General features: G+C 39.2%; 1 protein-coding gene across 4 annotated transcripts in view; it reads left to right on the forward strand.

The window, feature by feature from the left end:
* Positions 1–22525, forward strand: part of TSNARE1 (t-SNARE domain containing 1) — a 448956-nt gene that overhangs the window by 383891 nt on the left and 42540 nt on the right. For all 4 annotated transcript variants that reach the window (XR_011807322.1, XM_038174847.2, XM_038174848.2 and 1 more), the window contains one exon: positions 3967–4082. Coding sequence is in view for 3 of the 4 variants with exons in the window: in XM_038174847.2 (XP_038030775.1) it covers positions 3967–4062 (96 nt within the window). In the remaining variant the exon portion in view is untranslated. The remainder of the gene's footprint in view (positions 1–3966; positions 4083–22525) is intronic.

The following is a 22525-nucleotide window of genomic DNA, read 5'->3' on the forward strand; positions in this document are numbered from 1 at the left end:
AGTGAGGTGGGGGTTGGCCTGTTCTCCCATGTGCCTGGTGACAGGACGAGGGGTAATGGGCTAAAGTTACGCCAGGGGAGTTTTAGGTTGGATATTAGGAAGAATTTCTTTACTGAAAGGGTTGTTAGGCACTGGAACAGGCTACCCAGGGAGGTGGTGGAGTCACCATCCCTGGAAGTCTTCAAAAGACGTTTAGATGTAGAGCTTAGGGATATGGTTTAGTGGGGACTGTTAGTGTTAGCTCAGAGGTTGGACTCGATGATCTTGAGGTCTCTTCCAACCTAGAAATTCTGTGATTCTGTGATTCTGTGATCTTGCCCTGGGGAGAAATGATCTTTGGCTTTCCAAATCCGCATTTGTAAGTGTAGATTGACCTTGATTCAAGATTCATGATTACATAACCACATTGATATTTGGGATGGACAGTAATCGTTATATGATTCTACTGTCATGAAAGCTCCCGTGGGAATATTGGGAGCCTGGTGTTAAGTGAAAGGTTTAAACAGTTGTGTGGTCTCATGTGAGCATGACTTCGACAGATGTCCTAAGAAAAACTAAGCTAATAAGTAAAATTTATATATACAGGGTGTACACAGTTGTGGTAATTACCAATTTACTGAACAAGGCAAAGATCTTGCTGGGGGAAAAAATAATCCTACTTGTATATGCATACCTGAAAAACCTGAGCCATAGTGCATCCTAGCCATAGAGCACTTAAATTTCCAATGCTGCTGTGTTTCCAGTGTGCCTTGGTGCCTTCAGGTTATTAAAGATATAGAATTGCATTATTTTTTTGTCTTCTGACTAAGGTATTGTATATAATCTCAGGTTAGCAATCACTCTCTGTTATCCTATATCAGGGTTTATGTTAACCTATATCAGGGTTTAACTAGAGTTCATGTGTAATGTTATTATGTATGCTGTTTATTATTGTATATTTTTGTAGTATTTCAGTAAGGGTGCTCATGCCATGGTCTACAAATCCTATCTGGTGAAGAGAACAATCCGTTGTCCTACCTGCTATGTGCTATCATCTTTCTCCTCTAATAAGGGCACTGATAAGCTTTGCATGAGCCATGTGAACAACCTAGGGCATGGGGAATCAAGTCAGTTGTGAAGAACTGCTGGGATAGCCCTTTCAAAGGCAACATGTGCATCTGTACCTTGAGGGGAACAACTACCTTTTGCTAGTATGTCAGTGTTTTTCCATCTAAGTGACAAAAAGAAGTTGGGGTGTACGTCTGTCCTTCCTCAGTGTGTGTAGAAAAGCTTGTGGCAACAGACAGGGCTCAGAGGCTGTGTTTCTACTGCTCCTACAGCACATGCAGATTTATGAGTGGAGACTAAAGGGACTCAAAAAACTGAACACTTTCCTTCCTGAAATATAAACTAAAGAAAGAACTCAGAATTAACAGGAGAATCCTGCAGCACGTTATATGGCTGTGAAGGACAGTAATACTTAATCCAATAAGAGATGTTGTAAACATAGTAGGAATCATTATCCTGACTTACCAGCCAGGACAAGGTCATAAAATGTGAACCAAATACCACAATACAGGCTTGGCTGCATCTCTCCTACCTTCTTATTAGTCTGTTTATAGTCCAGTTTGATGCTTGCTTTTGTATAGTACAAGATAAGAGTGAATGTAACTTTGCAATGATAAAAAGAGCAAAACAAGGGAACCTCTCTGTAAATGGACTGATGTAAAAGCCATCTGAAGTAATACCGTACAGCCTTTGAAACTCTCGTTAGGAATATTAGACTGCTGCTGGAATCTAAGTGACCTATTAGCATCCTCTCTTTGCTGACAGAACAAAGGCTCTGGCATTGTAGAAGTGGATGAGGACATCTAGGTATTTTAAAACAGTCTGCAGTTTTAAGCAGAGGTTTCCTGGTTTACCTTGGAATTAACTGAGGTTAAAAGAAAAGAGGATGCTGTAGCAGCCCTATTATCTCATGTACTCTGCTTTAAGAATGCATCTAAGTTATCCCTCTAGAAAAGAAGGCTGCAAGAATCACTGTGAAGAAACATCATTTAGTGGGTGAAAAAGTTTGTTAAAGAGAGAACTAGTCCTGGTCCAACCATATTCTTCCCAATAAATAAGTCACAATAAACTGATCAAAAAGTGTGAGCAAAGGGGTGCCCCCAAGCAGAGTTTTAGGGCAGGGGAATAGTCTCTTTCCACTCAGTCCTGCCTTGCATACTTGATGAAAGATCCTTCTTAACACATGCACATGGAGTGATATATTGGCAGCATCTATTTTATTTTATTTTTTTCCAAACTCAAAGAAAACATTTCTGTTTGAGTAATCGAAAAGCAAATGGAGAACCAGATAGATCATTGATTATCTGCTATGGACATAGGGCAACATGGCATTTGTATTTCATAAGAAATAATAATCTGGAAATCCACACTTCAATAAAAGCCACCGGTTCAGTTGGTGATTGATTCTAGAGGAGAGGACAGACCATGAATTACAGAGTTCCCTGCTGAAAGTGCTTCTCCAGCTCTTCATAGAAAAAATGATAGGCTCCAGGAGGGTTGCAAGAGAATGAAGTAGTGGGGTTTGGAGCATAAATGGAGGAGATGAGTTCCCTGGCACTTACAGTGAAGGCCAAAACTTCTGTAGAAGAAGATAGCTGTAGGGAACAACAATTCTATTGGAAACGTAATTCAGTGCAGAGAGGTGTAAACTGGTTAGCAAAGAATTTCAAACAGACCGTCAGGGCTGATTACACCCGTTAAGGAAAGAAAGGAAGGAAAAATAGATAGTAGTATTAACATAGTCTTTCCAATGAGATTGTTGTTTTAGTTGAAAGGTAAAGAACTCTGCACAAACGTAGTTGGTTTATCAAGGCAAGATGTTGTTTTCAGGACTGGTGTCTGGAGGACTGGTTGATCTGTTCTCAAGGAAAATGTGGGAACTGACTCCATGTTTCATAGCTGTTATTTTTTGTGTGTCAGATAAGAGGATTCCTGACAGAGTGGGATTGCAAAGAGCTATTTCACACCATGAAGAGCTGCCATAGATTGCAAAGAGCTGCCTTTGAGAAACAGCCTCAAGACAGGTTGAGAGCTTGTAGATAAAAATTAAGGACCAGGCCAGTAAAGGACACCTTGGGGTTGGGGTCTACTACAGGCCCTGTGATCAAGGGGTGCCTGTTGATGAGGCCTTCTTGCTTCAGCTACATAAGAATCACACTCACATGCTCTCGTCCTGATGGGGCATTTCATGCACCCAGATATCTTCTGGAAAAGCTACGCAGCAGGCTGTAAGCAGCCCAAGAGACTCCTGGAGTACATTGAGGATAAATTTCTGGTCCAGTATTAGAGAGACCAACCAGAGAAGCATTGCTGGACCCAGTGCTCACCAACACAGAGAAACTTGTTAAAGAGGTTAAGATTGGAGGCAGCCTGGGTGACTACTGTCTTGTTGAGTTTGTGATCTCGAAGGATATGGGCCTGGCAAAGAAATAGCAAACTGCAAGTTTGCAGATGACACCAAGCTGAGTGGTGCAGTTGATACAAAAGAAGGAAGGGATGTCATCCAAAGGGACCTGGACAAGCTTGAGAAGTGGTCCCACATGAACCTAATGAGTTTCAACAAGTCCAAGTGCAAAGTGCTGCACCTGGGTTGGGGCAATCTTGGACATGAGTACAGACTGGGAGAACTCATTGAGAGCAGCCCTGTGGAGAAGGACGTTGGGGTTCTGGTGGAGAAAAGGCTCGACATGGGCCAGCAGTGCAGAAAAGGTGATTGTATTTAAGGGGATTTGCCTTGTCAAGGGAGAGTCAGGATCATCCAGCAGGATGTATCAGTCTGCACAAGGACACAATTTCTTTTTGATGTATTGACTTGTTTCAGATAGTCACAGCAATGGAAAAATTCTATCATGAATTTACCCTCCAACTTCTCATTCAGAAATCCATACATTTATTTCTTCATCTTTCTCCTTTTTTCAGCTACGAGCCAGGAAGATGAAGTGCTGCCTTCTCTCTGCTGCTTTGGCCGTTCTGCTGTTCATTGTCATAATCATCGCGGTCTCAGTCAAACGCTGATCTGGTGACTGTTTCCACAGGTAAAAGCCTATAACTAACTTTTATCATACTCTGTAAGGTAGGTAGAGACAACTCAGGAATCTGATAATGGTAAGAAAGATTTATGTTAGCTTGTGGGTTCAGGTCTAGCCTAGGAAAATTATTTCATTTAAGGGGTATTTGAGCTTGGAAATAGAATACTTTGTGGATCCTTAAATGCATGGCAAGGTGGTATTCAAACTAAACATCTTTTTATCATTTTCTCTGCTGTTTATGTTGTATTTTTTTGTTTGTTTTTAATATATGGATTTATAGAAATAGTAATTAATATATCCTAAACTAAATTTGAACTGCAGAAATGGTGTTAAAGACCCCAGATTGACAATCAGGGTCAAGAAGGGCAGTGTGTCATCCAACAAATATGCTAAGATGTTCCAAAGTGCACCCACAGAGATGCTGGAGCCAAAGTCTCCAGAGGAGCACAGGAGAATGCAATACAGACAATAATATAAAAGGGTTTCTGATCATTGCTCTGGATCCATCCCTAAAAGAAGTGTTACTCTTTACTGGAGAAACTAGGCTGTAAGCTTTCCAGGATAGGTGGGTTGTAAAAACAACTTTCTAGAAGCAAAAGAAAATCCTTTTAGAGGAAACCATGAGACCAAAAAGAAAAAAAATGTTTTCCTTTTCTCATTCCTCATTACTTTAGGAGTCTCAGTTGTTTTACCTTTAATCTCTGCCTGATAAAAAGCATTTCTGGGTGTCTATTTATTTAGAAGGTTGGCGGGCCATTATTCTTAAAAGGATTGTCAGATTTACAGAATTTCTGCCACTCAAAGGGCTCTGATCTTCCAGCTCCTTGTGTCTGCTGCCACAGCAAGGTTTCTAACTGGTAAAGCCACAACCCAGTATTATCAGTTGGACTTTCCCCCAGGCTGCAGGTAGGAAAGAAACTACCTGCCTTTCTTTGCTTTTCTGCCTTTCTAGGCAGAAAGCAAAGAGGGTGCAAGAACAACTTTTTGTTTAGAGACCTCTCGTGTCCCACACAGACTTGTATGAAGCCTACTTCTGTACTTAATAGATGCTGCATTTTACTGAGGCTCACTGAGACCTTTTCTTAATTAAAGCAGAGATTTCTTAGTCTGGACTATCTTCTAGAATGACCATGGAGAAAACAAAAAAAGATTGATAGATTTTGTTTATTGCTTCCCTGTTACTAGTAAGGCTGTCATTCCACCTCAGAATGAAGTCAATTCTCTTTAATATGCCTTCCTTCTAAAACATGCTATCAAAAGAAATAGTTTGTTCGTTCAAAAGAAACCCAGAAAGACAATTCTTCACAAAACATGTTCTTAAGCTGTGGAACTACTTCCTGTATAACATTACGGATGCCAAAATCTGGGTAGAAAAAGGGCTTGGACCATCAAGTAGCAGTTCACTGGTTTTGGATGAGGGTATTCATGAGCCTTGTAGTACTCATTGCTAGGAGAAATATCCATAAATGCTTTTCTTCACTTGCATACTTAATTAAGCATTTGGCCACTGCTGAAGTGAGGAAGGTGTCGGTGAAGTGGGCCTTCAGACAATAGAATGTGGATGTTTTAGGGGTCTTTTTATGATAATATATATGTGCATATATTAATTATATATATATTTATGCCTCTTTTACATGAGACACACTGCTTAGGGATGCAGATAGTGATCTGTCCTGCTAATTTAAATATAGAGTAACTACAATAATTTTAGTTGCATTACTCTGGTTTTACTCTGCATTAATCTGGTTTGAAAATGTGATACCTCATGGCAATTTATAAGATAATAAAATTTTGTTCATATATGCTTAAATATTCTCAACTACTAGAAATCACGAATCTTATCAACAGTTGACTAAATCTAGACACATTTTAATTTAAATCCCTTAAGTAGATAGTCAGAGAACCAAAATATTCTAACAATAAAACTCCATCTGAAAACTAGATCTAGTCTTCTGCTAAAAGATCCATGTCTTGAGGGAAGTGAACCTAGAGATCTTAATGAAAGCCCCAGGAAAAATACAATGCTGTACTTTTTCTCATCATTTGGGGGAATAATTATTAAGTTTAAAGCGTAAGTTACTTTCCAGTAGTACAAGTGCAGGCAAAAACTGTACTGAGTTATATTGAAAAAAGTATGTTTTCTAATCATTATAAACTGTTCTTAATCCACATTGACTCCAAATGTTGTGCAGAAGATTTCACATTTAGATTTAAAATATTTCAAATCTGGAGCATTTTCAGAATTTCCTTGTCCATGTTTCAACTACCTCAACAAACTCTTTTATATAAAACTGTCTTGCATACTTTAGGGAGACAGAGAACAGCTGGGTTTTAGTGTATAGCTCGGCATGACAGTTCAGAGAAAATAAAGGGAAGAACGTGAGTTAGGTAACTGGTTACAAAATACTCTGAATTGGCAAAGGACACATAATCGAATAAAATCCCAAGTTTAGTAATGACCGGTCAGAACTTCCACTTAATACACCATCAGTTTTTTTAATTTTTATTTTTTTCTGTGCTGGATCAAGGAGAAGCCAAAAGAAATGCCACCAACTACCCCACTGAAGCAGTTCAAGCCCTATCTGCATGATATTCAGGCTGGGTTTCTTTAAGTTTCACAAGTGCAGCTACGCTGAGAAATCTGAAGGTCACTATGCAGTGAGTTAAAGGACTGAAATGACGCCATTAGTATCTATGATCACTAATGATCATTATGATCATTAACATTAAAAGCTGCTTCTTTTATTTTTCCTTATTACTATTTTCTCAATAATGATGCTGAATCAACAGCTCTCCTCAAAAAGACAAAAAAGCACTTGTTTTCTCACCACAAATCAGACATGCATTTGGCAGAAGTGCCATTACTTCCATAGGAAAGATCGTTTAATGAATCTTGAAAAACACAAAACACTTTTCCCTGTGACTTTCCCAAGCAGCAGTGGCACCATCAGCTGCTGCCTAAGTGCGTGCAGAGAGACCAGCTGTTCAGGAGAGCTCTGAGCCTTGACTTCTGCCTGGCGAAGCCCTTGCTGTAAGTATGTCACTACTCCCTTAGGGCGGTTTAGTCTGGCAGAGAGAGAGAGTAGAGCATCTACAGAGGACGTGGTGAAGCTCCTGGGGACTTATGTCTTTATGTTTGTTTGCTGACACTTCAGGAAAATAGCCCAGGAACTTTTGGGTCACGTTGCTCATATTGTAGCAACATCGCAGCTGCTCTTTTTTGCTGTTATTTTACATCAGTAAACGTCTTAAAAGGACAGTATCACAGTCGCAGTCTGAAAGAAGTCCCTCATTTAACAATGTCTTTGTCTAAACTCACGATTTCTTAGCCTAAATAGACGTTCTGTGTCCTCAGTAGTTTTTGACTCATTTAGATAAGTGTACAGTTGCACAAAATGGTGAGCAAGACTGTTGGCATCTAAAGTGTAAGACATTTTTTTAGTAGGAAAAAAGAGGTGGCAAAATTTGAGAAAGATTCTATATGTACATGACATTTGGGAAATATGCTTTCCAATAACAACTAAATAATCTGTTTATTTATCCAAAGAAAGAGAGAAAGAAAGATGACTTAACTGTACCAGACCCTTTTTTTTTTGGAATAAGTCATTGCAGCAGAAGGTGCCTTCCCTGCTTCTAAGACACACTTCAGTCAGACAAAGGTTGCTGGACTAAGTACATGGACTTTGTAAGGTCCTTAAGCCCTGTGAATTTACTCTTCTTTCCAGCCTTAGGATGTTTCACTTACAGTTACTGATGCAGTGGTTGACTGTGATCCACAGCCATGGAAGAGCAGAGCAACAGCCAAGTGTCCAAGTGATCACTGAGCACAATATTCTCCCAGTCTTCATCAACCAGAAGCTCAAAGACTTCCTAATACACAAAGCAGTTCATTAACAACTACTGATGTGGTCCTTTCCTGTTAATTTGACCAGTTTTGTGCTGGACCGTCACAAATTTGTAAAAAATATACAGAGCAAGGAGTTCCACTCTTATTGCAATCAATACGTAAACTTTAATGTACAGTTAAAAATCCCTCTTGGCCAGCATCTCCACAGCAGGACTGTAGTCCATATGGAAAAGCAATAATCAGGCTCCAGGTATCTGTTTCCTGAACAAGCAACTGTCTCGTTTTGAATTTAAATTGAATTAATCTTTATAGAAAACTGGAAAATATTGTTTTAATTTGTTTATTTTTTTCTCCTTTGCAATCACAATTTTCTTTGCCTAATTCATTTACTGGCTTATTACGTGGTTAAATGTTTTCTGTATCCTGACCAATGAGAATGAGATTTAGACAACTGATTTCATACAGTCCATCTTTTTGCCCTCTAAGGGCAAAACAAGGACAGTTTTATTTCATTGTTTTGCTTTTTCTTTTTAACTCAATATCATTGGGCTGGCTTTACTTATTGTCTCTGTCTTTCCAAGTCTATATATGGCTAAATAACTACACATGTTTTTCAGTTTTCAAGCTTGTTTCAGTGTCTTGAACTCTGTGGGGTTCTTAATATTTTTGACAGCTGACATTCAAACTCTAAAATAATTCACCCCATGCCCAGGCTGTGGTGTTACTGCCATGCTTTCTCTGAAGCACAATCAGAAATCAATAACTTTTCAATATCTTCTTTTCTCTTTGTTTCCTGTTTTGTAAAGTTTCCTGTATTTACAGTCACATGTCAATTCTTGTCAATTCAATACGTGTGCTTTAGTCTGTAATTAATTGCTCAGATCCTGGCATCCTTGCTCAATTATGTTTTTTTTTTTTGTTCTGGCAAGGAAAACTGAGGTACATTCTGATTCTGCAGAAACTTTTGTGCTTTGAATTTAAACCAGTCAGAAATGAGATCTGAATTTTCAGTGATTAGTATTTAAATGTGTCTGTTTATAAGATCTGGCCCCATTTCTTAATTTAAGATAACATTTGCATTCTTCAAGACTTTCCTGATTCCATTTCCAATGTCCTCATCTACTCTTCTCTTAACTAAATTATTTCCATGACAGCCAGTTGAAATCTGAGGTGCAGATGTGTAGAAGAGAAAAATGATCACCAGTAGAAAATGACATTTTTAAGAGATAAAAGTCAGCATTATGCAAAAAAAAACTTTTAAAATAATAGCGAGAAATATAAAAGTGCCAGGAAATAGGTGGATTTATTTCTACAAATTGCTTTGAGTTTTCACCAATTAAACAAGCCTTCAAACAGATGAATATTTTAATCGGGTATCACATGATTCGGTTACTGTGGTTGAATCCATTTCAGGTTGACCTTGATAGTTGTCCATTTGCACGCTCTTCAGTCATTGCAGGCATCACATAATGCCAGGTTGTTAATTCTTCTGTGAAAAGAGTTAAGGGAGGATATATTATGCCGCCTTCATCTTAGACTGGCAGCCCACACATAGGCAGCTCCTGAAGCCCAATTAATGTATAGTAATATGAATTAATTAATTTGAATCCAAAGTGAGTAGGACTTCTGAGCAATCAGCAGCTTTCTTTGTCCTGTCTCAGGTTTCTGCACTGGTTCTTTGCAATTGGTAGGAAAATGGATTACTCCCACTAAATACTTCTGCACAGTGCTGACCCTTCAGATGGATGGAAAGTCTGTGATCTGAATTTACAGAAGCAATCTGCAAACATTAATTATTTATTCTTTGTGATGCCTTTAAACTTTAGCCATGATGACACATATAGGGACCTGACAGAAGAGGCTGATCTTCAGTTCAGTGCATTTGGTTTCTACTGCAATAAATGGCACAAAAATGGCCATTTTTGTCCATGCTTCAGACCAACGGTCTTTGATTCAGACCAATAACCTTTCTGGACTTGGATTCTGCAACACTCACAGGTACTTGAGGAAAGACCATGAAGAGATCAAGAAATACCAGCTGAAATTGTGGGCACCACTGGTCCTTCCTTTAACTGCCTAAATATGGTTTTAGGTGCCTAAAACTAAGGTTCTAACTTGGAAAAGACTATCCTAAAGTGTATGTCCAAAACTTTTGAATGAGTTAGACACAAGTGTCCTCTTCCCTATTTATACTCCTATTTCTTCAGGAGCAGAGTTGTCTGGTTGAGGGAACAGTTGGTGTTTTCAGTATGATTAATGGCCCAGTAGAGTTCTCTGAAGCATAAATCACTAGCTCCATGAGAAAGGAGGATTAGGCTTTCTACAAGCGAGATGCAGATTTATAAACTGTTCTCAGCATCGCTCCGCCCCTGTTAAGTGACATTTTCAGTTGGCAATGCTTGGGTTTTCTGTCTTGTTTAACTTCCCAAATCAGGGATGTCTTGGTGTTGTGTGAGGGACAAGAGCAGAGATGAGTAGTCCAGGGAAGGGCGTTGTTCATCCTGGTTTCCCTTGGCTCTAAAGTATGGATGGTATATGATTATTTTTTTTTTCGATAAGGTAGAAACAGCCTCTCTTCTCTTGAGAGCAGTTCCTTTTGCCCTGGGAATGATGGGGAGGTGGACAAGGTTTCTGTCACTGAGAGCGGAGCTTGGTGTGTGGGCCACCAGGAGGCCCTAAGTGGCCAGTTCTGTGTTGGCACATATTGATCCTGCAAAAGACACAAATTTTGTGTCTTTCATCGCCATTTCAGATATTCACCACCAGTATCAATTGGTTCTGTTATATTGGAAAGCTTTTACATGTGAAAGAGAGTTTGAAAAAGAGGTCTCCAGTGCAAGTGATAGATCTTTACTTTCCCTACTCATAATATCAAAACACTGTTATTATTGCTTTTTTTTTCTCTTTTTTTTTTTTCCTCCTTAAGTAACCCAAAAATTCACTCAACAATGTAGCCTCTGAGAACAAACTTTTTTCAATCAAAACAATTTTGACAATGCTATTGCTCCAAAATCAGCTGCAAAGACTGCATCTTCATTTTTATTATTATTATTAATTTTTTCCCTTCTGTGAACACACGCAAAGTAGTGTTAAATAGAAGTTCTGAGGATATTGGGTTTTGATACACTTAGGTATTCTACCTACCTATGTACCTGTACAGAAGATTTTGAATAGAGCAGCATATAGATCACAGGTGCCATTCATTAAATGTCAGGATGTGATTCTCATTGGTATGCAATTTATTTGAAAGTGTTCCATGAATACTATCCTTGGTGGTAGCGTAAAGCCAAGTAATTTTGGATCAATGTGCTCTATAAGAAAATGAGAAAAAAACGGCATACTAGGTTTTCTTTGATAACAGTCTGTAAAAGAAGAAATATTTTGGTAATTGAGCTAGAGAAACTGGTGTCCCAGCACGAATGCCTCTTAGAAGAGCAGTACATCTGTGATTATGGCTGGTCTTGAAGAAAGATGTGTATTGAGGGGACCATGGTTTGGTGTCTATGAGTTAGTTGTAACTCTCAGTTGTTTGAAACTTAATGCTTGATGAATTAGTTAGAATTTCCATGTCATATAAAAATAATTTTAAGTAATGAAATATACTTATTAAGTGCTGTGGTTTATCCCAGCAACATGCACCAAAGCTCTGGTGGGGGTCATCCTCGTTGGAAGATGGCCTTGTTCCACAACATGCTGTAGCTTCTTGTATGCTCCAGTGCAACCAAGTTGCTTTCTCCAAGCAACCATAATGCTCTAGGAGGTATTATTTGAAACGAAAAATTAAATCAGATAAAAGCTGTTTCAATGGGCTCTGTTTCTTCAAAGGCCTTCATTAGCAGGAAATAAAATTTAAAATATCCCGCGTGACTTCAGACATGATTGAGTTACAATTTAGTAGTTGCCATGTCTTCATTAGCTATCCATTTCCTTGAGTTGTCTTAGAAATATCCACATCTTGATAATATTATGTCTGTTTAATACATTAATAATAAAATTCTAATTGCCTTTATCTCTGTGTTGTAAGATTCTCAAACTGTGTTTAAAATAAGAATTTTAATTCCACCATACTTGGTGAATTTTCTGAAATATCCTTTGTAATTTCATTAGACTTTAATAGGAGTTGGAATCTGCTTCACAACAACCTTTCCTTTACAGAATATGTTTCTGCTCTCAAAATAGCCCTTTTAGATGTATCAGAAGGGGCCTTTTGACTTAAGTAGTCATTAAAGAAATAACTGTCTTTATTTTCTAAAAACTTGTAGAGAGATGGCTCTTTTACTTTAGTTTAAAGAAGTTGCTTAAGCTCTGAAAGATTATTAATTCCCCAATTAATAGCCATAATTTTACACTGAAATAGCTTTTTACATTACAGTGTCAAATTACTTTGCTGTATAGAGCATAACCCATTTTCATTTTTCTCAGAACTAGATTATCAGGAATTACTATGTTGAGGCTCTCTACAAAGAGGCACCACAGTTACAGCTGTGCCTCTCAAGCGAATCTGATCATCCTAACTCAGAAAGTGAGAAAAGTTTGCTGAAATGATACACAAGGTGGAGTAGAGGTAGATCATTTCAGATTTCTTATTACAGTGGTTGATTGAATTACCTCTTGTTAGCTGGACCACTATAGCTGTCCATGTACAGCCTGCTGAGAGTGCAGAGTAAAATGCATTATTTTTGATGTCATGTCATCAAAACACTAAGAATAACATCCCATCCGTTGCTGCCTCTCCACTGACAAGCAGTAACTCATTAAACAGCAGTAATTTGATCCCTTTTGATTGTCTGCCTAGTCTTTAGTTAAAAAAAAAAAAAAAGTCTTACGGTCTGTGGAATGTCTTTAAGGCATCTGCTTTTTCTTCTTCAAGTTTGAGAGTGCTAGAGTGCTTGCAGAAGAGGAATAGAGCAGCAATATCTTGAGCACCCTCTGTGCACTTTTGGATTGAAGGGATTTTTGAAAAGAAAAGAAATCCTGCCCAATTTAAGGCTCTGATAATAATTATCTGCATTGCTCTTTGCTTTTTGGTTGTACATCTTCTTACTCCTTCAACCCCCAAGCTTCCAAAGTAAAAGTGCCTTACAGAATCACAGAATGGCTGAGGTTAGCAGGAACCTCTAGGGATCATCTTGTCCAAACCCCTTTCTCAGCAGGGTCACCAAAGCCAAAAGATGGTCAGGACTGAGTCTGGCCAGGTCTTGAGCACCTCCAAGAAAGGAGACTCCACAACTTCTCTGAGCATCATACTTCTGTGTTTGACTGCCCACAGAGTCAGAAGAGTTCATTTCATATGTATAAGTGGAATTTCCTTTATTTCCTTTCGTACAAGGATTGTTTTCCTGATGTCTAGTCCTCTGTCTTTTAAAAGTGATTGCTGTATGAAGAGGCATTCTTGTTGATTATTTTGAACAAAATTGTCCTTACTTTTACAACTACCATTTGTATTATGTTTACAACATGCAATTAAGGATTCCTATTAAATGTTCCGTACAAGGCAGATCCCAATAACCAATATTTATTTACATTTTTTCCAGAACACAGGATTAAAAAGAGTATAGAGGACAAATTTAATGCAAGAGAGAAGCTATAAAAACTACATTTCAGCTTTTATGAGCAAATTTGGGTATTTATTGGCCTAGGAAATTTTTTTCCTTTGACTCAAATATTGTTGTGGGGTGACAGACACACAAACTTCCTGGAATCTCCTTAATTTGTAGCAACTTCTCTTTTATTAAGTTATGTATTCCAAAGCATATCTTGTTAACAACCAGTATATAGCAAATATATTTTCCAAGCTTATTAGTACAGAAATAATTGTAAGTGGCTGCTATAGTTCATTAAGGCTTATTTATTTTATAGTTCATTAAGGCTAATTTTATAAGTATAAAATATATTTTAATAGCCATTTTTGCCTCAGTTTTTTATGTTTCTCTGCCCCCTACCGCTAGCAACAGCTTCTGATTTTCTTCTTTGGTGCTGGATAATTTGCCACTCTGTTTACTGTGAAATACTTACTGATGGCTTTTAATCAACAGTTTTGCTGGGCAGTAGTAGATGCTAATCTTCAGTTAGACACATATTCAGTTGTGTCAGACATATATGCTTTCTTGGGATCAAAATGGCCAGGTAATTTGTTCTCTGCTCTCTTGATCCAGCACACTGGATGTTCTCCTTGCTGTATGGGCAGAAATTTCTTTGTGTGTACAGATATGATAAAAAAAAAATCTGTAACTTGATTTGGTGGCTGCCTTGAAACCCAGAATAGGTACAATTTACACACAAAATTTTTATCAAGAGAGGAAAAAGGAATGTGGGTAGTGTTTTTGCTTTCTTTTTCTTTTGTTAGGATAGCCACGTTAGTAAAATCCTTTAAAATAAGCTTTATCAATGTGAATGTGGAGTATATTGTTTAATATAATCAGAGGGTATCACAGTTGTTTAACTTAGGGTTAAACTTACTGCTCTGGAGAGCCAATTTTCCAGCTTGGATTTAAAATACATATTTTTTTTTCATTGATGTTTGTAATGAGATGTTATAATACTGATTTTTCTCCTGCCCTTTGCTTAGCATCTTGCTGAGCCAGAGGCTTCCTTGCTTATCCATGGCAGATATGTGCTTGATAGATACCGCATTGCTAAAGATAGTTAGATTTTTCATGGCTGGCAGTCAGGTTTTCTGACAGATCACAGGGGAATATTCTTCATCTCTAATGCATGCTTGTTTGCTGTTTGAAGAGAAACTTAACAGCAACGGTAACTTAAATCTAGTCAGATTATCTCAGAGAAATACTTGATGCACAGCTTGGCAAAGGATGCCATCCACGTCAGTTGAGACAGTGGGCAGCCCCTCTCTCTCTTTTCTTACGTCTTTTGAACTTCCAATAAATACTTAGGTATTTAGTGATGAAAAGACCACAGTTGGATCATTCTGCTTGTCATACCCATGTCTTTGCTCTCAAGCAATGGAATGGTGCTAAACTTCTGAGTATACTTTTATAAGCCAAGAGCATTCTCCTCAAGAAACTGGCTGCTCTTGGCTTGGACTGGCGCACGCTTCGTTGGGTTAGAAACTGGCTGGATAGCCGGGCCCAAAGAGTTGTGGTAAATGGAGCCAAGTCCAGTTGGAGGCCAGTCACTAGTGGCGTCCCCCAGGGCTCGGTGCTGGGGCCGGTCCTCTTTAACATCTTCATCAATGATCTGGATGACGGCACTGAGTGCACCCTCAGTAAGTTTGCAGATGACACCAAGCTAGGTGCGTGTGTCGATCTGCTCGAGGGTAGGAAGGCTCTGCAGGAGGATCTGGATAGGCTGCACCGATGGGCTGAGGTCAACTGTATGAAATTCAACAAGGCCAAGTGCCGGGTCCTGCACCTGGGGCGCAATAACCCCAAGCAGAACTACAGGCTGGGAGAGGAATGGTTGGAGAGCTGCCAGGCAGAGAAGGACCTGGGAGTGATGGTGGACAGTCGGCTGAATATGAGCCAGCAGTGTGCTCAGGTGGCCAAGAAGGCCAACGGCATCCTGGCTTGTATCAGAAACACTGTGACCAGCAGGGCTAGGGAGGTGATCGTCCCCCTGTACTCGGCTCTGGTGAGGCCGCACCTCGAGTACTGTGTTCAGTTTTGGGCCCCTCGCTACAAGAAGGACATCGAGGTGCTTGAGCGGGTCCAAAGAAGGGCGACGAAGCTGGTGAGGGGCCTGGAGAGCAAGTCCTATGAGGAGCGGCTGAAGGAGCTGGGCTTGTTCAGCCTAGAGAAGAGGAGGCTCAGGGGTGACCTTATTGCTCTGTATAAGTACATTAAAGGAGGCTGTAGCGAGGTGGGGGTTGGCCTGTTCTCCCATGTGCCTGGTGACAGGACGAGGGGGAATGGGCTAAAGTTACGCCAGGGGAGTTTTAGGTTAGATGTTAGGAAGAATTTCTTTACTGAAAGGGTTGTTAGGCACTGGAACGGGCTGCCCAGGGAGGTGGTGGAGTCACCATCCCTGGAAGTCTTCAAAAGACATTTAGATGTAGAGCTTAGGGATATGGTTTAGTGGGGACTGTTAGTGTTAGGTTAGAGGTTGGACTCGATGATCTTGAGGTCTCTTCCAACCTAGAAATTCTGTGATTCTGTGATAATCTGCTGACATCTTTGGTTTTTAATACTGTGTTTAACTGGTGATTTCAATACAATTTTCTATGGTGGGAATTTCATTTTGGTGAGGTCCACACATTAATCCCTTGCTAAAGAATGGGACACACCACCATGAGTGTGCAAATGTACACCCCAAAGCTGATGTTCTCAGCAACAGAAAGAAAATGACATTGGGAGTGGGGTGGAATGAGTTCATGACGATGATTATGGTGAAGGATAAAAGTAATGACTACTTCAGTTATGAAGAGGAATTAAATAGCATGAAGTTAATCAGCAGCCAGCCTTCTCTTCCAGTTTCTTGGAGCTGGAGGACCAAGTATGGACAAGAGCCGTAAGCATTGTGTGCATACATTCGGATGTGTGTATAGGGTGTATGTTTTTTCCTGTTCATATCTGCATCTGCACATAGAGACCTCTGCTAAAAACAAGTTGATTTCACTATCAATATCTTGCAAATTGGATACTTTTGTTTTCAATTGCTTATAAAACAAAGGCCTTTAGGATTACTTCCTATTGTGATTAAGCCCTGAATGCTCTCCCTTGGGGAATGTTTATGCAAACTGAAGAGATGGCTGTTCTTTGTATTTGCATTTTTTTGTAATGAGTGGTTGTGAGGGCTGCTTTTGTCTAAACACCTAGGAAGTTAATGAGCTTACTTCTACGGGCATCGGAATCTCACTGTGAGTTCCTCTAATCCTTTTTTCTGGTAAGACCATGTGGAGACATGCAGTAGGGAAAAGCTCCTCAGTAGCCAGGAAAGCAGTTTTCCATCTTGCAGGTCACTCCACCACTTTTCTTCTCCCATCCTGGGTAAGACTGAAATTCAAACACCTGTTTTGGTTGTCAAAGCACTTCCATGCAAGGCTCTTATGAAGTCCCCATAGAGCCAGCAGAGATCTGGACAATGAAGTCTGAACACCAATTCATATTCCTCCCTCACAGGACTCAGTTCTCTAGTCCACATGCGTATGTCTACAGTTGTTTGAGATGCCAAAAACTACATCATCTGGATCCCAGCTGTCAGTCCAGGAGGCCATGGGTGTCACTTGTCATAGCTCCAAGCCCCACACAAATGTATTGTATACCTTACCTAGTTTCAAATGGCATCAGGTGGTTGACTGCAGGCAACTGATTTGAGCCCTAAAGGTCTGCTACGGAGCAGTTTGTTCTGTGAGCTTCATGGACTGTCTTGTCTGGCTGTCCTGTGACTGTAAGTGTAGCTTGGACACCCATGGCACATGGAGACAGTGCCAAGCTGATGCCTGAAGTAGGTGCTTTAATCCTCAGTCATGAGTGGAAGTTGGATTAAACAAAAGGAAAATGATCTGAAACGTGATCTGGAGGTAGAAGGCCATTCAGAAGTTGAGATGGGTGTTCCTGAGAAAAAGGGGTGCTTTTTAGCTTCATGCTGTGACTGTGTATGGACAGGACTGCATGTGAGCCAGACTGATAAGGTTTATATGTGTCAACTGCAGATCTTCTGCAGAAAATATGCTGCCTCCAGGCTGCAGAGTGTTGAACAGTGGAAGGGGCTGGAAACATTTCAGTTGATTTTAGCCAAAATGACAGATAAAAGGACTTGCAGGCTGGGGCTGCATCTAATATGACACTAATTTATCTGTCAGCCCTGATACACATTTTTTCTTGCAGTAGAAGTCCAGAATATGTGGGTTTGTTGTTTTAGCAGATGACCAATCTTTCCAGTCTTGTGAGCAACATAATGTTCCAGTATTTCTCCTTACTTCCTACAAAGGACAAGTCTTGGGAAGGAAGACAAAAACATGATGTGGCCAGCAGTGGTGAAAAGTAGGGAAAGGTGATGCTGATGGATTATTCCACATACCTTCCCTTGCATCCTTCTTGTTCCTGCATCTTCCATCCCAAGAAAGTCTCTGGATGCTTTCTACCCTAGGATGCTTTCTACCCAGTCTTATCCAGAATTTCTGGAAATCCATTAAGTTTCTGGGCAATCATGTTTATCACTCTGTTTTCTCTCAATATCCATCTTGACTTTCTGGCTTCTATTTCTAGTAGATAAGAAATATTTTCATAGCCAACAAGTTCATATAATGTGTCTGAAGTGTTGGAAGGGCACCTCCAAACTTAGCAACTACTATAATAATGCGGGGTGTTTTATTTGTTTAGATATGATAGGTGTAAATTTTAATTCTTACAATGATTTTAATTGAACTACTGAGTTTCAGTGATACACATGTCTGTTCCCTTGTTGTTGAGTTATCCCATTGGATTAGGTTACTTGGACTTTTACAGTAAGTTATGCTGATTCAGTGGGTGTCCTGGTTTCTATCTGAGGCACATTAGGTATCCAAGGAAATGGCAAGTGATAGCCAATTATTGCCTTTCTCAAAGAACTGTGAAGCCATTGTGTTTTCTCATCTGCAAAGAGTCTGAGCAATGATTCCAAATTTAGTGGACAGTTACTATGAGGCATGACGAAGTATGGTCTTACCTCACTTCAGCCATACTGAAAATTAGGCATAAATGAACTAAAGGTCAAGCAGGTCATGGATATATTTCTCAGAAGTGAAAGTTAACCACAAGCTAAGTTAACCACAAGTTAATTCACCACTTTTTGTCTCTAACACTCACATTAATGTTGGAGAATTTGTGTTTTCCAAGTGTTTCTCTCTATACAGAGAGACTATATCTGAGCTCTATTGAGGATAGTGCAGGATTTAACATTCACTGTGATAGAACTTTTTATGTGCTATTGTGCACATACAGAAATGGGAGTAGTGGGCATAATGACGCTCCTTTCTCATCTACATTTATTCACAGACAAGGAAAAATTCCCTCTTCCACTTGGGAAAGGAAGAGTTTGAGCAGAGCCTTGGGAACATGCTTAACGATGAGTACATGTAACCTTCATGCTTTGTAGGAGCTGGTGAAGCTGTTTCTGCATTTGGGGTTCCTGTTTCAACACAGGGACATTGGTGAATCAGAAACAGAGTGAGTCTCTGTGTGAGCTAGAATAAAAGCCAATGTTCTTGTATCCTATCCGCACTTCCAAGAAGGGACATATTTATTTTTTTTTAAGGCTATCCCATTCATGACTTTTCTGCCTCCCCACATCCTACTACTTCACAAAGAAAACAAAACAAAACAAGAACAGCCAAAGTATTAGGCTTGGTACTGTGAGTCAGATACCCAAACATATGTTGGAAAAGTTTAGGGATGCCAGAAATATTTTGTCAGCTTTCTGTGGCTTTTGAGTGAAAGTCAAGGTTTTGCTTTCTGTCAGATTTTTATTTTATTATTTTTAATCTCCTTTTGATGAGCTTTCTATTGGGTTCTTAGCTACTTATAAAGGAAAAATATTTTTTAATTGCTATTTCCAACAACAACAAAAAATCACTTCAGAGATCTTCTTGCTTTCATTTTTTCCTGCTGTTGCTTTTACTCTTGACATTCAACCTACTCAACAAGTCCTGATGTGACACTGTAAAATCTTTATCCTGTCAAAGCCCTGCTGTGAGCATTGCCCAGTACTTCCAAAATTTGCATTTAGCATCTATTCATATGACTGAATCGGTGGGGTTTTCTTATCATTGAGTAGCCCTCCAGCTTTATAGGAAAGGGCACAAAGTTAATGAAAACAGCATTAAAACTCTATTAACATTTAGTGAGATTGCTAAGTCTTGTAACTTAATATTAGTTTCAGCTTTTTCCTTTAACTCACAACAACCAGAACCTGATTCAGCAGAAACAAGTCTATTGTTGAGCCCATTTTCCAGGTGAGGATGTTATTTCAGAAAAGATTGGAGGCTTTGCTTTTTAAGGCAAATTGTTTGAAGCTTTGTTTTTTGGTCCAGAGCGAGAATGACCTCCTGCAAATGCCACGCTACACCCTACACCTATTTATTTATTTATTTATTTTTCAGAATATTAATGAAGGCTTTCCCTCAGACATAAACTTTGCTGTTGTTTTTCTTGGAGAAAAAAAGGAGGTAAAACCACAATGTGGTAGTAATACAGCAAGGAATTGGCTACCGTGCAAGTGGAAAAGCAGGCTGAAGTATGTTTGAATCTAAGCATCAATATTCTTTCTATCCACAGCCCTGGCTCTAGCTCAACTATGAACTCAAGTTCCTCAGATACATCAAGTAAATTGCTTCTCTAAAAAGTACCAAGGGATTATTTCTGAGCCATCCCCAGAAAGTCAGCAAGTAGATGTGGATTAGTGCTTATGTTTCACATTGGGAAACTTGGCCTTACAGATCCGATCTATCTGTCTATTCTGTTATTACTGATTACAACTAGCATTGCTCTCCTCTCCACCGGCTATTCCAGTGTGTGACACAGACAGTCACAAAAGTAAGAATAGTTCTGGAAGAGGAGTGGCCCCAGATGGTGTACTAGAAACCGACAGTCTTTCTCTTCCTGTAGAAGAAATGATTAAGCTCTTATGAGCCAGAATGCCCAAAGCTTTACTTTCAGCCTTTTTACTTAAGGATTGGTTTTGTGTCTGATAAGAATCTGGATGGAGAACTGATCACAGCTTAATTCTTGGTCTTTTCCATTTAGCAAAATCTTCAGTTTTTCTTTTTTTCTTAATTCCTCTTCCCCATATTTGGATGATGGTTTTTGGTCAAGTCGTCTGTTTCACTTTTATACTATTTGGGTCAATTCTTCTGCTAAAAATGATGGAAATCTTCTCTAACCTGAAGGTGTGTTCTGAGGGCAAAATCAGTAAGGGCTTCTGCCTCAGCAGATGCTGTGGTAGCATCGGGAGAGGGCATATAAGGGCTTTGGCTGATTAAAAGACATTCAGAGAAGAACTGTACAGAATAATCTGCTGTCATATGTTGAGTCAGCTAATAAAAAAGGTAGTTACTTAAAATGTTCACAGGCATCAAAGCGTAACAGAAGTTTTAGACAAAAGAATATAATTGAAATTACTATGGACATAATGAGAAATACACTATCAGGTTTTATAAAGGCTTAGTCAAAGGGCTTGATTCTCATACTGTAGACAGTAGAATTGCATGTAGCCAAGTGTAAAAAAAAATTAAAAATGGATTTATAAAAGGATATCACGGAGGGTGGTATTAAGTGAACACAGCTTGTCAGTTCTGGAGCTCAACGTGAACCCAGGTACTGTCCTTGTTAGAATGAACTGAGATTGCAGCATTTAGTACAAAACACTGTTTTATTCCTTACATTTCTTTCATAACAGACTGTAAGACTGCTGAACTGAAGATATTGTAATGCAGATGTTAATAAAAACCCTGCATTCCTTTCATCCAGCAGGTCTTAACTTACCACTCTGAGTACCCCTCTGAGGCGCAGAGCTATCAATACCTTGTTTTAAAGGCAGTGAAACTGAGATACAAAGAGGTTAAGTAACTTGCTGGAGGCTGTTATAGGAGAGCAATTGTGTCAGTTGCTCCCTAGCTCTCAGCTTTCAAGCTCAGAGAGATTTTGTTTGCCCCTCACTCTCTTTACAGCACATATTTAGAAAAAAATGAACCAAAGATGTCTGTAGCATGTATCTGACAATTTCAGTAGAATTGCTTTGGGGTTATTTTGATCTGCTAATTTTTTGGTATGTACTAGGAAAACAGCAGTGTGTATTTAAAGCATGCTGTTCCCATCTATTGGGGTTGCTCTGTAATTGTTTCTGTTGGGTGGCAGCAAGTCATCTATCTTCATGTTGATAATCTCTTTGGGTTTTAGTAACATTCCATTATTTCCCACTCCATTAAATTTCTTACTGTCTAGGGAATTTCAGGTGAAAATGTACTCCCCCCACCAAACAATCTCTGTTAATAATTTCACTGTTATGTCTGTGTCAAGTATTGACTGTGATTCACCTCTGAATGAGGAAGATGATGATGTTTAGCATCAACAGACCTTCTGTCTTGTATCTCATTTCACGAAAAAAAAAAAAAAAGAAAGAAACAAACAAAAAAATAAAAAAACAATCTCTGTGTGAGTCAGCTGTAAGGATTCCCTAAGTAGAATACTGGAAAGGAGGATTTCATCTTCTTTAACTTGTCTATCTAAAAGTCAGACTTTCAGTCTCAGTGAATTCTCTAAGCACCTCTTTAGATAATCACAAGTCGTAGGTAAACACCAGAGGATGAGTAGTCTTGACTCTCTTTTTTGTATTATCCATTGGGTCTTGCCTTCTCCTTGTTCCTGGATATACAAAAATTTGAGAAACTGTCATTCAGAAAGTTGGAAAAAAAAAAAAAAGGCACAGGCAGAAACCCACTACCCCGATTTTGATGGGAAGCATTTATGGAAGTTCAGGAAAACAGATGAGGAAAAAAACACATGAAGGGTTTAGAGAAGCAAATGAGAGCATTGCAAGGTCTAAACAAAAATTCACCTGGACTGTGGGTCTTAACTCAGCTTTTTGTGTTTACTGCCACTAGTTGATCTAAGCAGGGAGTTAGAGTGGTGAAATGTATAAAGATACCAGAGCTCCAGTGCAGGCTTTC

Source organism: Anas platyrhynchos, chromosome 2, assembly GCF_047663525.1.
Source record: "Anas platyrhynchos isolate ZD024472 breed Pekin duck chromosome 2, IASCAAS_PekinDuck_T2T, whole genome shotgun sequence".
NCBI classification, from domain to species: Eukaryota; Metazoa; Chordata; class Aves; order Anseriformes; family Anatidae; genus Anas; species Anas platyrhynchos.